The sequence below is a fragment of the Sparus aurata genome, chromosome 21, assembly GCF_900880675.1.
Source record: "Sparus aurata chromosome 21, fSpaAur1.1, whole genome shotgun sequence".
In the NCBI taxonomy this organism is placed as follows: domain Eukaryota; kingdom Metazoa; phylum Chordata; class Actinopteri; order Spariformes; family Sparidae; genus Sparus; species Sparus aurata.
In genome coordinates this window covers 874653-890216 of record NC_044207.1, presented here as the reverse complement: position 1 = coordinate 890216, position 15564 = coordinate 874653, and the positions used below count along the sequence as shown (strand labels likewise).

Genomic DNA, 15564 nt, shown 5'->3' with positions numbered 1-15564 from the left:
GACCAGGAAAGGGATCTAAACAGTTAGTGACTTATATAGTAACAACATACTATCAAGCTTCCAGCAGCTATCCTCTAAATTCAGGTTACCACAGAACAACCACTTTAAGTTCCTTCAAATTAGACACTGGCTCCAAGATAACTCTGCTTACTTTCCAAACTTGCCAGAGGAATCCCCTTTTGAGAAGCATCTGCTTGATACCCGACTCTCCTCCTCAAGAGGACTGATATCCTCTATATACAACATCTTGAAAAGAAACTTGCAAATTTATGACAGATTATCGATTAAAAACAAGCGGGAGACAGACCTAGGTTGTAACTATGAAGATGTCGACTGACAAAACAAACAGGAAAGATCCCAAACGGTACTAATTTCCACTAAACATAGACAAATGCAATTTAATATCTTTCATAGAACCTATCTCACCCCACACAGACTCCATAAGATCAACAGGAATGTCTCTGCCATGTGCCAAAGGTGTTAAGCTGAATGAAGGAAAGTTACTCCATATGCTCTGGACTTGTCCCTATCTAGAAGACTTTTGGAAGTTCATTATAGCCACTGTTTCAGACGTTATAGAGACCGAAATCCCAAGAGATCAAAAAATTGTGGCTTTTGGGAGATGTCAACATGCTTAAGGTAACTAAACATAAGAAATAATTTGTGTTGTTAGCCAGCACGGCTGGGAAAAAAATTTACACTGGTGAACTGGAAATCAGAAAACCCACCCTTACAAAAGCACTGGCTGAACGAACTTTCATCATACTGCACGCCAGAGAAAATTCTGTACAATGTCAGGAGAAAACCTGAAATACGTAATAGAATATGGGGCTCTTTTTTTAGCACTTCTCCATTCAATTAACCCTCTCAGTTAAGCATGCATATCTACTTCTTGTATGCATCTCTTATTTTGGCTTTTTCTTTATCTCTAATGAGGGCCAAGTGTTGTGAAATGTACCAATCCATAGCCGGGGTGGGGTGTCTAAACTGCAAGAGTGCAGTTTACTGTGTTTTTGTTTATTTTGTATTTTTGTATTTTTTTTTTCCTTTTTTCTTTTTTTCTCCCTTTTTGTCTACATCTTCGTCATTTCACTTTTACACTGTAAAAAATGGCTAATGTACCTTGTGCGCATTGTCAATAAATAAATCTTAAAAAAAAAAAAAAAAGAATGGTGTATGTGCAGAGTTTTGACTCATGAAGGCTGTTTTCACATTCATCTACTGACAGTGTACATCACCTCTGTGCTGGCAGAGGCAGGTCTACCAGCCAATCCTGTTCCAGTATTTAGCATAGTGTGATGTGGAAACTTGAACATACAAACTGCGAATTAAATTTACAGTGGAGTAGGAAACAGCTGCTGAAACTCTAATTAAATGATTTTAATTACAGCTTCTTGGGGAAACACTTTATCAGTAAAAGCAACGTGTTTTAAATCCAAGTTCAAATATGTCAGGAGGGGATCTCTGCATGTTCTTTGAGTATGAGTAACCCTTGACACTCTTCAGTGATGATTCAAATATGTGAGAAATGTCTACAGCAGGGGTGCCCAATATGTTGATCGCGATCGACCGGCAGATCACAAAGGTAGTGCGGGTAGATCGCGTGACATTTCAATTCTTTTTTTTAGGTTAAGCAGCAGGAAAATTAATGAATGAATGCCACCTGATTGACATACAGGACGGCCAGTCTTAGATCACTTCTTGTACGGGTCACACGTCACAGGTCACCATGCATGTGCAAACGTGCTAGCTACTGCAAAACACAAGCGAGCTAAGTGACCTGGTTAGCGGCTTCAATTGATATCAACAAAAGAAGGGATATAAAGAAATGAGTGGGGCAGCTGGACCAAGTTAAAAAAAAAAAAAACATACCACTTCCATGCAGAATGGGAGGAGGACTTTTTTTTCTAAGTGTATTTGTCTGATTTGTCGAACTACCATTGCTATTCCGAAGAAGGGGAATGTTGAGAGGCACTTTCAAACTGTTCATAAAAAGTACGACACTGATTTCCTTCTGAAAAGCGAGCTGAGAAAGAGAAAGGTGAGGGAACTAAAATCACTTAATTGGACAACAGTCGTTTTTCACACAGCAGAATTCACAAGCAAAGGGCGCCACCAAAGCATAGTCACGGGTGAGTCACTCTATCATTAAGCATAAGAAGTCCTTCCAAGATGGAGAGATGATAAAAGAGGCCTTCGTTGAGGCAGCTGACTCCTTGTTTTGGGATTTTAAAAACAAACCAGAAATATTATCATCAATCAAATCTCTTCAGCTATTAAAGAGTCCAGTTACACAGCGCTGTGAGGTAATGGCCAAGGATTTGACAACGCAGCTTCGGAGAGACGTCGCAGACTGTGAGTGTTTCTCACTGCAATTAGACGAGTCTACAGACACCAGCGATACAGCCCAGTTGTGCATTTTTATTCCGATGGTGTTTCCAGCTATGACTGAAAAAGAGGAGCCTATGTGCATTACTGCTGTCAATTTTGATGTGCAATACCAAGGGTTACATTACTCTCTCAATATCAGTTATGTATTGTGTTATATAAAGTGTACTCAGTAATAAATAGATGTTTAGTATTTCTTTAAGTTGGTAGATCATTTTGACCTGGTCATTTGAAAAGTAGCTCACAAGCTAAAAATGGGTGGGCTCCCCTGGTCTACAGCAATCATATAATCAACATAAAGAAGTACGTTTCTAATGATGATTGTATAATAAACACATCATTGCTTGGGTTTAAATGGAAGGAATTGAATGCAGGTAGTGGGAGAGAGCAGAATGATGGACACGCTGTCATCGCTGTTGGTGAAGGAGTCCCACCCCCTGCAGGCTATGGAATTAGATTTGTGCCAAAATAAACAAACAAAAGTTCTTAAATGTAAAAAAAAAACAGGAATTTGAGAGAACATACAACTCATTTCAAAAATAAAACTTAGAACTTGCAATCAAATAATTTGTCAAATAGTGTAAAATATTGGTCTTTTACTCTTCTAATAATGCATTATTTTGTTTACTGTTCCCTCTGCTGGTTTCTCTCCACTCAGACTTTTGCGCTGACTCTCAGCTTTGCGCTCTCTCTGCAGCTCTTTCTCGTTTGCGCTCTCTGACTTTTTGTTTGCAGTTTTAGCACAAACCTCTCGGGTAGGCGGGCCTTTTCAGCAGAGCGTCCCCATTGGCTAGGTAGATTTTGACTGACAAATGCTAACAATAATAATAATAATAATAATAATAATAATAATAATGAACTATATATGATGCATATTTATAATAGAAGTCTACTGCAACTGTACTTTTTTTTACCATTAAATGTTATTTTATACATCATATTTATCATATTTTACAATGTTCTGTCATGGAGTATATCACTTCACTGCAAACAGAAAAGAAAGCAGCTCACTGCCAGTTACAGCTTCTTATCATGATCTGCAGTCTTTGTTAATTTTTTGTCATAATTGTTGTTATTAGTACTTAGATTATCAAAAATCACAGTTACATGTCAGGATGTGGTTATTATAGACAGATTCAATATTTAACTGTCATGTGTCATCACAGTAACAGCGTTACATACATTAGCAGCTGTAAACACATAAACACATAATAAAACACATCATGTGTTCCCCTTTAAACAATGGGTGGAGGTGTATATTTTCATAAATAACCGCCGGTTCCAAATTAATGCCGAGTCTAATTTATTTAAAAAAAAAAAAAAAAAAAGAAAAAAAAAAAAAACATCAAGAAAGAAGACGTGACCACTGACACTGTACGATTTTTTCTTCGCCTTTTTCACGTATCGTGCTGCTGTCTGTCAGTCATCACACTGATGATCACAATGGCTCCGGTGCAGCAAACTTTCTGTCTTAAAATATGCAGAGGAAAACTCGGGAGAAGCAGCCGCTAGATGTTTCTCTGTCGACCCCAAGAGAGGGAGAGATTGGCGAAAAAATAAAACGGAGCTTCAGCGTCTGTCCGCGGAGGACAGCAACAGGGCCAGGCTGCCTGCTGGAGGGAGGAAGAAGGCTAGAGAGGAGCTGGAGATAAACATGCGGGGATGAGTTATCAGCAAACGGGCACGGCAGGAGAGAGTGTCCCGCAAAATGATCAGGGCGATGGAGAAACAAATGTACGCCACCGTGAGTGACAGCAGAGATGAGGAGTTTGCAGCGTGTGCTGGTTGGCTGAATCGTTTCCTCCGCAGCAACAACTTCACTTGCAGAAGACAACGTGCCCAGAAGGATGCCAGAGAACTCACAGAGAAGCTGGAGAAGTTTGTGACATTTTCATCCCGGATTTTTGTGAGGAGGGAATTAAAGGCCTGTCCCAAATAAACACCTGGTCTGTTAAAACCTATTGGTTTTAACGGACCCGGTGTAACATCATCCCCCAAAAAAAGCGGATTCGCATGATTCACGAGGGTCGCATTTTCATGTCGAAAAATCACATGCCTGCTGCTTTACAAAAAACTACATCTGACGCAGCCATTGTCGCGGTTTTGTGTTGACAAACGCAGTTGAGAGCGTGGCTACTTTGGTGGTATCCTTATGGGGAGGGATGACGTATTTCCACTTTTACGTAGATCCCAGTGGAGAGCGTGCACTGTGATAGGTTTCCTTCTTTCACAAACACAGCTTGTGTCCAATAGTATTTTAGGAAAAAAAAAGAGCAGACCTGAAAGTAACGAGTACTTTTCAGCCTTCTTAGAAATTAACTCGAGTAAAAGTAAAAATATTTGTCTTGGAAATGTATTCAAGTAAGAGTAATAAGTACCACATGGGTAGTATGTATGTATGGGTAGGTAGCTAGCGCGCTAAACGACCCCTGCTTTAAAACGTAGAGAAGAAGAAATGACGACGACAATGAAGAACAACAGTAACAACCCACAACAAGAAAAACGAATGAAGTGTAAGTAGTTACGACATACATATATTGTTCTTCATTGTCGTCGTCATCTCTTCTTCTCTCCGTTTTAAAGCCGGGGTCATTTAGCGCGCTAGCTATCTACACATAGGTACTGAGCTGTGTCAGTCAACAACTAATTAGCCAATGGGGACACACTGCTGAAAAGGCCCGCCCACCCGAGAGGTTTGTGCCAAAACTGCAAACAAAAAGTCAGGGAGCGCAAACGAGGAAGAGCTGCAGAGAGAGCGCAAAGCTGAGAGTCAGCACAAAAGTCTGAGCGGAGAGAAACCAGCAGAGGGAACCGTAAACAAAATAATGCATTATTAGAAGAGTAAAAGACCAATATTTTACACTATTTGACAAATTATTTGATTGCAAGTTCTAAGTTTTATTTTTGAAATGAGTTGTATGTTCTCTCAAATTCCTGTTTTTGTTTGACATTTAAGAAGTTTTGTTTGTTTCTTTTGGCACAAATCTAATTCCATACTGTCACACTGTACAACCAGCACTGCTCCCAATCGACCTAGCTTGTGCGCTATGTCATAAAAGAACCCTTTTTCTCTGCTTTTTGGGTTAGTCACTGGTCAACTGGTCAATTTCACTTACCCATATCTGCAACAATTACACTATTAACAGTGTAAAACATTATCCATATACAATGTATATGAGAGTTCTATTTTGTATTTTTTCTTTTTTATTGTATTGTTTATTCTTTTAATATGACTAGTGCAGTGCCCGTAAGAAAAGTGTATTCCTATAAAAAAAGTGGGAGGTTAAGGAGCTTTTTCATGGATGGCCAAATGAGGCTGTGTTTGAAGGTGGGACGTCAGGGATATTTAGGTTTGTTGTGAAATCCCATATTCCAGGGTATAATTGGCTGTTTATGACTATTTTTGATTTTGCCATTATATTTCACCTTAAAAACTATTTACTTGGTGTCATTATTTTCAGCACAACATGTGTGACTGTACAGTTCTTTTTTCATTTTGACAAACTGTATTAACACAATGGACCTAAAATCACAAAAAAAACCATAAAATCCGAGTAGAAAAAGTTAGATTTTTTTACTGTGAAAACCACAAATATGTTTAACAAACCATTTTTTTTTATTTTTTTACTTATAATGCAAATATAAATTGTTGTTTACTAAATTTGTGCATACATTTAAAAAATGTACAAAGTTATATGTAGCTATTTACATTTAAATGCAGGCAATGCTCAGGTCTGCCTGAGCTCCTTCCAGCTGAATGAAGAGCTGCACTGCCTGCTCCATATTCAGCTTCTCCTCATTATTCTGACTCATTAAACAAAAAACCGACTCCACTACACACTAAACACACTACACCAAACACTACATAACACACTAACTACACACGCTAAATGTCACAAATCTCTCAACTCTCAATATCGCTGTCTACACACCGACTATCGTTGCCTCTCAATCATCCGCCTAGGTCCCTCCCACAACTTCCTGTTCCTCAACAACGAAACTTGCTGCTTGGACACTTTCGTGACAAAAGCCCGTTTTTACCGTTTCTTCCTGCACCAGACACAAAGCAAACGTGACGGCAATGTTCGCGAAAAAGCGTGGCAGACATTATTTACCCTAGGTCCGGTTTTGGACACGCCCATGGGTCCGTTCCATCGCCTCGGGAGGTGGGCCGTGTAGCTAGCGGCTAGCAGCTAGCAGCTTGCTAGCGGCTAGCTACACATGAACATCCACAGATTCCGATTCCACTTTGTTGTCCGCGCGTCTCCGGAGATTAAACGAGTCCGAACAGACTCGGTCCGGACTCGTTTAATCTCATTAATCCACAGCAGTCAGTTTAGATGCACAGAACAGAACAGAACAGAACGGACCGAACCGCCGGCAAAATCCTGGTCCAGCTTGCGCCGCTGCAGGTATAAATCCGCTTGTTTCTTCAGGTATGTCGTGGGCTTGAGCTCTGCAGTGATTGGCTCTGGTGCGCACGTGGCCACGGTGTGCAGTTATTGGCTCTGGTGCGCACGTGGCCACGGTGTGCAGTGATTGGCTCTGGTGCGCACGTGACCGTGGTGGCTCCGGTGGACTATGCTCGGCGGAATTTGTAAAGCATTTATGAAATAATTTATTCACAGTATCATTGCAGTCCAAACAAATGCTTAGATGCACACCACTGAACCACGCAGCAGCCATGTTGAAAGTCTCGGGTCAGTGTGATCCTTATCCGCAGAGATATTTGACTAACAGACACATACACACACACACAGACAGACAGAGATTCCTTGTATTTATAGATAGATTATTATTTATTACAATACTGTCTTTTGACTGCTGTGATGAAGAAATAAAGGAAATTCTGATTCTGAACCTTTTTTTATGAGTCAAAACAACTGACTGGCTCACAACTCTGTCTCCATCTCCATAATTAACAATAGTTCTTTCAAGCAAACTTTATACTTTAAAAGTTATTTTACATTTTAAAGAAATAACATGTTTTACATCTTTAAATGTCAGTACTGTTGAGTTAGATTTAAATTAAAATGAGAGTCCTTCAAAGTTTTCCAACCCCATATGCTCTATAATTTTCACCACGTCACTGAGTGTGTTTACATTCAGGAATTCATTCTTTACATGGTAGTTTTGATGACTAGTGTCAGAGTCTGCCATTCCCATTCACTTTAAATTCAAATTTTTTACCAAAGCATGAGGGAATCACAGGAAACATGACCCTGCCTCCATCTGTCAGCTCTCAAACTGAAGACCTCAGTCAGTGTTCACGTGGGGGCCTGGCTGCTGTCTGAGGACACACTGGATTAAATGTCAACCTTTTCCTTTAAACTGGGAAAATCCACCGTGACAGGATGTTAAGGAGTGGAAGCTGAAGTGATGTTGAAAACTCTCACCAACTACACACACACACATGCACACTCACACACACCTACACACACACATTCATGTACACACACACAGACACACACACATGCACACTCACTCACTCACACACACACACACACACACACACACACACACACACGCACACAGATGTACTGACCAATCCTGTAGATGAGCACTCTGCTGCCAGCGTGGTCCCGCTGTGGGAGGACAGTGTGGTATGACGTGTTGAGGAGGCCGAGCACTGAGGACGGAGACAGACAGGAGCTGATCTCAGGACTCTCCCTCCGCCACCGCTGGTAGTTCAGTAAGAGCTACACAAGACACATCAACGTTCAGGGTGAGTGTAGCTGAAACACCAGTGTGTCAGAGGAGCGTCACACAGACGGTTTGATGACCTTTGACCTACTTTGACCAAACCCTTACAGTCAATGCTCCTGGAGATCAGAAAGTTATAAAACACAAGGCTGCTGGATGTTACAGCAGCAAATGTGAGCCAGAGTCCGTTTGGGATCAGTGATTCAAGTCCCACTGCAGACTGCTGAGCTCAGACCCACTCGGCTGAGCGCCAGCTGCTTTCAAATGACAGCAAGCAGCCCCGCCTTCGTGTTGAGCTCTAAAGGATAACTGAGCTGAGGTAGTGGTCTGACAAGAGCCATGCGCACCTTCACTGACAGACAGTACACACTTCATCCATCCACCTCAACTCAGCCACAGTTTCCAACTTCCGCACTTCATCTCATCGACTGGCTTAAAAAAAAAAAACATGTACAATTCCACCAAGATAATGATAACATATAAGGTTATGATGTCACCCGTCTGTCTGACTGCCGACTTCTAATATTAAAACGGTGCGTTGTTTTTCATGGCAGCCAGATGTCCAAACTTTAGCTGTGGCTGACAGTGAACCTGCACATACAGCAGCAGGGAGCTAAACTCGTTCATTGCTTTAGTCACACCTGTCATACTGTATGTGTCCCACATGTCCTCTGTGGTCATGGACCCCGTGTCTCTGGTCGATAATTCTGGTGCTGGTCTGGAAATTGAAACCAGTCGATGTTACTTCATGTTCATGTACCGCTAAGAGTTCAGTGTGAAATGTGTTTGTAAGAATTCATTGTTGAGGAGATTCATCCAATTTAGCAAGCAGACTTCTGACTTCCTGAACACCTCTAACAAGGAGTCCGAGCTCAGTCAGGAGTGACTTTGGAACCTTCTTAGAGCAGCAAAAGCGTTTATCTCAGTGAGGAGGCGGTTGGTTAATCAATAAAGAGGTAAAAATACTCTCTTGGTGATACTGGGCAGAGAGCTGAGTCTTTATTCACACATGGTGTCATCAGTGTTATGTGATGTAACAATGTCTGTAATGTGCTGGACAACACAGACCAACCTGAGCAGCAGCCTGATGACACGCTGACAGCTGTACTGACATGTATATAACATGTAGGTGACGTCAGGAGGCACAGGTCTGTCGGAGGACAGCTGGAGACCATTTAAAAAGGGATACATATGTACACATATATTTACATTTATATTTATATATATGTACATTTACGTTGTGATCACCTTCATTTTTGCTGTGACAGCGTTGCTTGGCGTCAGAGGTGTCACCACAGACGTTCTCCCTGCTGATCTAAACTCAAGTCTTTCATGGACTCCCTCAGTAGTCCACAGAACAGTACTGGAGCTTCACAGCAGAACAGCACTGCAGAATTCCGCTGAACACCTGAGGTCGGTGCCATTCTGACAGGGGGACGTATTTCCAGTGCGGAACATCTGGGCCCGTACTCACAAAGACTTTTATCTTAACGTTAGAAGTACTCCTAAATCGGACTAAAAGTTTTTATGTAGGAGTCGTTTCTTAAAAGTAATTCACAAAGCCGCTGAGGCCTACTTTTAGTTATGAAAACAGTGAACTCCTAAACTAGAAGTAACTCTCTGTTGCTATGGATGACGTCATTTTATAAGGACGCACTTAGAAGCGGTGACAACGGTGATTGGTTGTTGAGTGACAGGGCAGCCCATTGAAAAGTCATTTAGGCTACGCAATGCATGCGCAAAGCAGCATTTGCCCTGTTAGTTGTCCACGTAGGCCAATTATCCAATAGGACTATGTCGCAACACTATGAATGACAGCCCGTTCAAGTAACCCAAACCTCTTCCGATAATGGCAATAACGAAAACAATGGAAACAACAAAGAAACGTACAAGAAAGCCCAATTGGTCACAGGACCAGTTGCTGCTCCTGGCCCAGTTGGTGCTTGAAAGAAGACACACGATCAAGGGTAAATATGGCTCCGGTGTAATGAGCAAAGCAAAGCGTGATGCATCAGGGAAAGCATCAGCTTTAACATCAACGCTGCGTTCCCAGCAGTATCGCCATCAGCCGACGACTGCGAGAAACGTGGTATTTGCTGCAATCTTATTCGAGGGCTGAGATTGCAGCCTACAAACAAGCCATTGAAAAAACAGGTGGGAATTAACATTGCTAAATTAAAATGAAATTTACAAAAGCTAAATACAAAATAATATTTGTGTTCACAGTCTTGGTAGACTGTTATATCCAAAGTGCTTTATTGATATGAAGACGTTTAAATGTAAGGTAGCCTATGTTTTACATATCGTTGAAATATTATATGCACAGGAGCAGGTTCAGCACCAAAGCCTTTGTCCCCAGTTGCGTCAGTGGTGTACAGCGTGCTGGGTCAGACACGAGTATCACTGGTGTTGAGGGTGCAGCTGACCCAGCTATGCTGTTATTGTCAGAGATCAGGGCTGGCCCAAGGCATAAGCGAACTAAGCAGCTGCTTAGGGCCCTGTGACCACTAGAGGGCCCCCAAGAGCAATTCACTTAAAAAAGAAAAAAGTACTTTTTTTTTCCATGCATGTGTAATGATGATTCATATATTATCAAATGTACATACTTGTACAAACAACAACAAAAAGACCAACAACAAAGAGTGTAGTTTTCTACTGCCTCTCTGCTCGATATGTCAGAGCTCCGCTAGTGACGTGTGCAGTGCAGCCAACCATGCAGTGCGCACGCAGCATCCAGGAGCTAGGAACAGGTGAAAGACGTCGCAAAAAAGGACCTACCCTTCAGGGGCAGAAAACAGAAAAAGGAAGAAAGATAAAAACGACAAGATAAAAGGTATGTCTTAGTAATGTAACATTTGTTGATATTTTGTTCCAAATATATTAGCCTATAATAGCAAATTTGCTAGCTAACATTAGTTCAAAACGTCTGACTAGGTTAGATAGCTTGAATAATAAGCTAACGTTTTGTGTTTGTGTAATACTTTGAATAAGTTGATTTTCAGTGTATATACATTATTCTGGGTCGCTTTTTGGCATCAAAACAACGTTTTTGATAACACTGTTTGATAGCAAATGTTTAATAACTAACGTTAATTAAAAACGCGGTGACGTTTGCTAGCAATATGGTTTTGCATTAATTAATTTAGTTAACTTACTAGTTTGAGGTATGTTGTTTGCAATTGTTTGCTGCAGAGCACAGTAAATTATGTGAGTAAATAAACATATTCCTTTTACATCATCTCCCTAATATGCTCATATGTTATATGAAACTTCCCCAGGAGCACTGTTAAAATATTTTGGAGGCACTGACTCAGCCCAGGGGCAATCCACCTCCTCAGGAGCAGCCAAGGCTGATGAATGAGGTGATCAAAAACTGTCACCATCTATATTTAATTTCTAGTCAAATTATCTCATTAAGATATACTAATATAAGATATAATCATATGACAAGGGATATGTTTTTCATCTCAGGTCCATCTCTATCCTCTGCTCCCACTGTAACCACTGTCCTCTCTGCAACCTCAGCTTTACCTGGTAAGTTAACAACAAAACAGCCTTTAATAGCTCAGTGCACTGCAGAACATACTGAGATGAATATTTTTTTTTATATAACATATAATTATATGACAAGGGACATGATTTTACACAAATCCATATTAATTCAAAACTTCTCAAAACAATTTTCAGTTGTTCCACAGTTTGTTTTCTTATTACAAGCTATAGCTGTACTTTTTTTATTTAGAAAATAAGCTGCATCATTTTCAAGTGTAATATGACTATAACATGGCTAGCTTGTTTTTCATCTTAGGTCCATCTCTATCCTCTGCTCCCACTGTGCCCACTGTCCTCTCTGCAACCTCAGCTTTACCTGGTAAGTTAACAACAAAACAGCCTTTAATAGCTCAGTGCACTGCAGAACATACTGAGATGAATATTTTTTTTTATATAACATATAATTATATGACAAGGGACATGATTTTACACAAATCCATATTATTCAAAACTTCTCAAAACAATTTTCAGTTGTTCCACAGTTTGTTTTCTTATTACAAGCTATAGCTGTACTTTTTTTATTTAGAAAATAAGCTGCATCATTTTCAAGTGTAATATGACTATAACATGGCTAGCTTGTTTTTCATCTTAGGTCCATCTCTATCCTCTGCTCCCACTGTGCCCACTGTCCTCTCTGCAACCTCAGCTGTACCTGGTAAGTTAACAACAAAACAGCCTTTAATTGCTCAGTGCACTGCAGAACATACTGAGATGAATATTTTTTTTTAATATAACATATAATTATATGACAAGGGACATGATTTTACACAAATCCATATTATTTCAAAACTTCTCAAAACAATTTTCAGTTGTTCCACAGTTTGTTTTCTTATTACAAGCTTTAGCTGTACTTTTTTTATTTAGAAAATAAGCTGCATCATTTTCAAGTGTAATATGACTATAACATGGCTAGCTTGTTTTTCATCTTAGGTCCATCTCTATCCTCTGCTCCCACTGTGCCCACTGTCCTCTCTGCAACCTCAGCTGTACCTGGTAAGTTAACAACAAAACAGCCTTTAATTGCTCAGTGCACTGCAGAACATACTGAGATGAATATTTTTTTTTAATATAACATATAATTATATGACAAGGGACATGATTTTACACAAATCCATATTATTTCAAAACTTCTCAAAACAATTTTCAGTTGTTCCACAGTTTGTTTTCTTATTACAAGCTTTAGCTGTACTTTTTTTATTTAGAAAATAAGCTGCATCATTTTCAAGTGTAATATGACTATAACATGGCTGGCTTGTTTTTCATCTTAGGTCCATCTCTATCCTCTGTGCCCACTGTCCCTTTTGTGTCTTCTGCAACCTCAGCTGTACCTGGTAAGTTAACAACAAAACAGCCTTTATAATTGCTCAATATTCTGAGATGAATAATTGTGTCCAAAAATATTATTGTAATTTCCCTATAGGTCCTTCATCTTTGGTCATCGAGATTGATTTGTCGTCATCAGCATCCAGTTTGGAGCAGGGATCAGCAGCTCCGCCAGGTGACCCAGCTGAGTGTCCCTCTTTCCTGTCAGACTCAGAAAGGACTGAACAGGTTTTAAGAGGGCCACTGCCTATAGAGGACACATTCATATTCCCAAAAAGACAAGATGGCCGAAGCCCCCGTCCCATTTTACCAAAGATTTTGCACATTTTTACATAGTTTTCAGACCTAATTCATCTTAATATTTCATTTATAAACCATTTGTGTTACCTTGTACCTAGTATTTGTCTGATTTTTTAAAATTTATTGTATTTAATACTGTCTGTTTTCATACATTTGGTGTTGCAGTTTATTTAAAAAAATAATAATAAAGCAGATTGTGTTTGCAGTAAACGATTAGTTTATTTTGTTACTTTTAATTGGCCTAGATGACATCTGGTATCCCACTTAGTACTATATCACTTTGAATATGTAAGGGATAATGCCCGACGAGGTGTCCATCAACAGGAGTTAATGGACTTCGCGGAGGCAGGCCTCCGCGTCGTCCATTAACTCCTGTTTATGGACACCTCGAAGGGCATTATCCCGCTTATACCATGGTCACTTGCCAAAGAAAAGAAATTTGGACCATTAATTTAAATTTTCATGCGTTTTACAATCAAAATATAAAGTTTTTCACAAGTCATAACTTAGTTTCCCTGGTAACGCCTGAGGGTTTGACTAATACCTGGAACAATCATTACTCTCACGTAAGATTCTTATGCAACGGAGACGTTGTTCACTCCTCCAGTAAATAGGACGGATCATAGATACGACTTGGCAACGGGAGATATTCTAGTCCGCTCAGCCATGAGCCAGAAAGCTAACATTATGCTAGCAAGATTCAAAGTCAATAACATTGCATACGTTTGACAGACAGTAAATATAATTTGACAGTATGCTAGCTAACACGATTAGCTAACTATCCAGTCATGTCATTGTCCCCAAATCAATAGCAAGATTTTCACGAACAAATGACCGGCCGTGTGTAACGTTACTGTGGCAGCAGCCTGAAGTAGAGAGCTGAACAGCGAACGGGATGTGAGATTATTCGCGTATCAGTAAATTTAGAGGGGAAGTGAACTTTCTGCAGCTTGTGTGTTACAGCCACCACCCTGTGGCGTTCAGAGGATAAGACACTGAAGGACTGACGGACTGAACTCAGTGCTGGAAATAAAATATTCAGATTTGATATGCCAGCTAGCGCATTGATTTACAGCAGTGAACAGTCAATTTGACTGGAACTACTTAGTAGGTGTCCATATATCAGGGGTTAACGGACATCCTGCAGTCAATCAGAATCGAGTATTCCCCCAGACCATTGTATAATAAGTGTTAATCAACCTCAGGCTGCTCTTGTAGCTGAATTTGCTACCATTTCAGATTAAAAACCATAGATGGGTTAAACATGTCGGGCTGCTCTTTAAGGTTTTATGTATTGACTACTACTGTGTCGCCAGTAGGGGGAGTTGCTGACTTTGCCAAATATTAATTGAAAGATTTTTCTGTAAATTTGCAAATCTGGTGTCTGCTTCCATGGCATTAATCACTGTGGATTACAATCTAACTGCAACAAAAAGTTCTCACATTAAGTTTTACAAGTGTATTTGTAATGATAATAATGACAATAATCATTATTATTGGCAGTAATAGAGGGCCCCAAAATCAAATTTTGCTTAGGGCCCCATGGAGGCTTGGGCCGGCTCTGTCAGAGATAGAGGAGTAAGCATTATGCAATAATCAGACACTAAAATGTATGCATAGTGATATTTATGCATAATGATAAGTCCCGTATATTGTAATGTGCGTCAAAGACAATTTGTGTATTGATGGAATGCAACTTTTTCCAATTGCCCACCAACACGTCTTCATCCCGAGAAGGTGCAATTATTTTAATATGCGTCCCATCAATGGCACCGATCATACCGGGTATACCTGCAATTTCCATCAATTTGGCTTTGATTCTTTGTTGTTGGCGATTGTCTAATGGAAACCGCAGTGGTGGACAGTGACGGAGTAAATATACTTGAGTACTGTACGTAAGTACATATCCAGAGGATTTGTACTTTACTTGAGTATTAAATTTCTGTGGTACTTATTACTCTTACTTGAATACATTCCAAGACAAATATTTTTACTTTTACTCAAGTTAATTTCTAAGAAGGCTGAAAAGTACTGGTTACTTTCAGGTCTGCTCTTTTTTTTTTCTAAAATACTATTGGACACAAGCTGTGTTTGTCAAAGAAGGAAACCTATCACAGTGCACGCTCTCCACTGGGATCTACGTAAAAGTGGAAATACGTCATCCCTCCCCATAAGGATACCACCAAAGTAGCCACGCTCTCAACTGCGTTTGTCAACACAAAACCGCGACAATGGCTGCATCAGATGTAGTTTTTTGTAAAGCAGCAGGCATGTGATTTTTCGACATGAAAATGCGAC

The 15564-nt window shown here is 40.1% G+C and overlaps 1 protein-coding gene across 1 annotated transcript in view; it reads right to left on the bottom strand.

The window, feature by feature from the left end:
- ttpa (tocopherol (alpha) transfer protein) overlaps positions 1–15564 on the bottom strand; it is a 40362-nt gene that overhangs the window by 10959 nt on the left and 13839 nt on the right. Inside the window, exon 3 of the mRNA XM_030403986.1 lies at positions 7934–8087. Coding sequence (XP_030259846.1) covers positions 7934–8087 — 154 coding nt within the window. The remainder of the gene's footprint in view (positions 1–7933; positions 8088–15564) is intronic.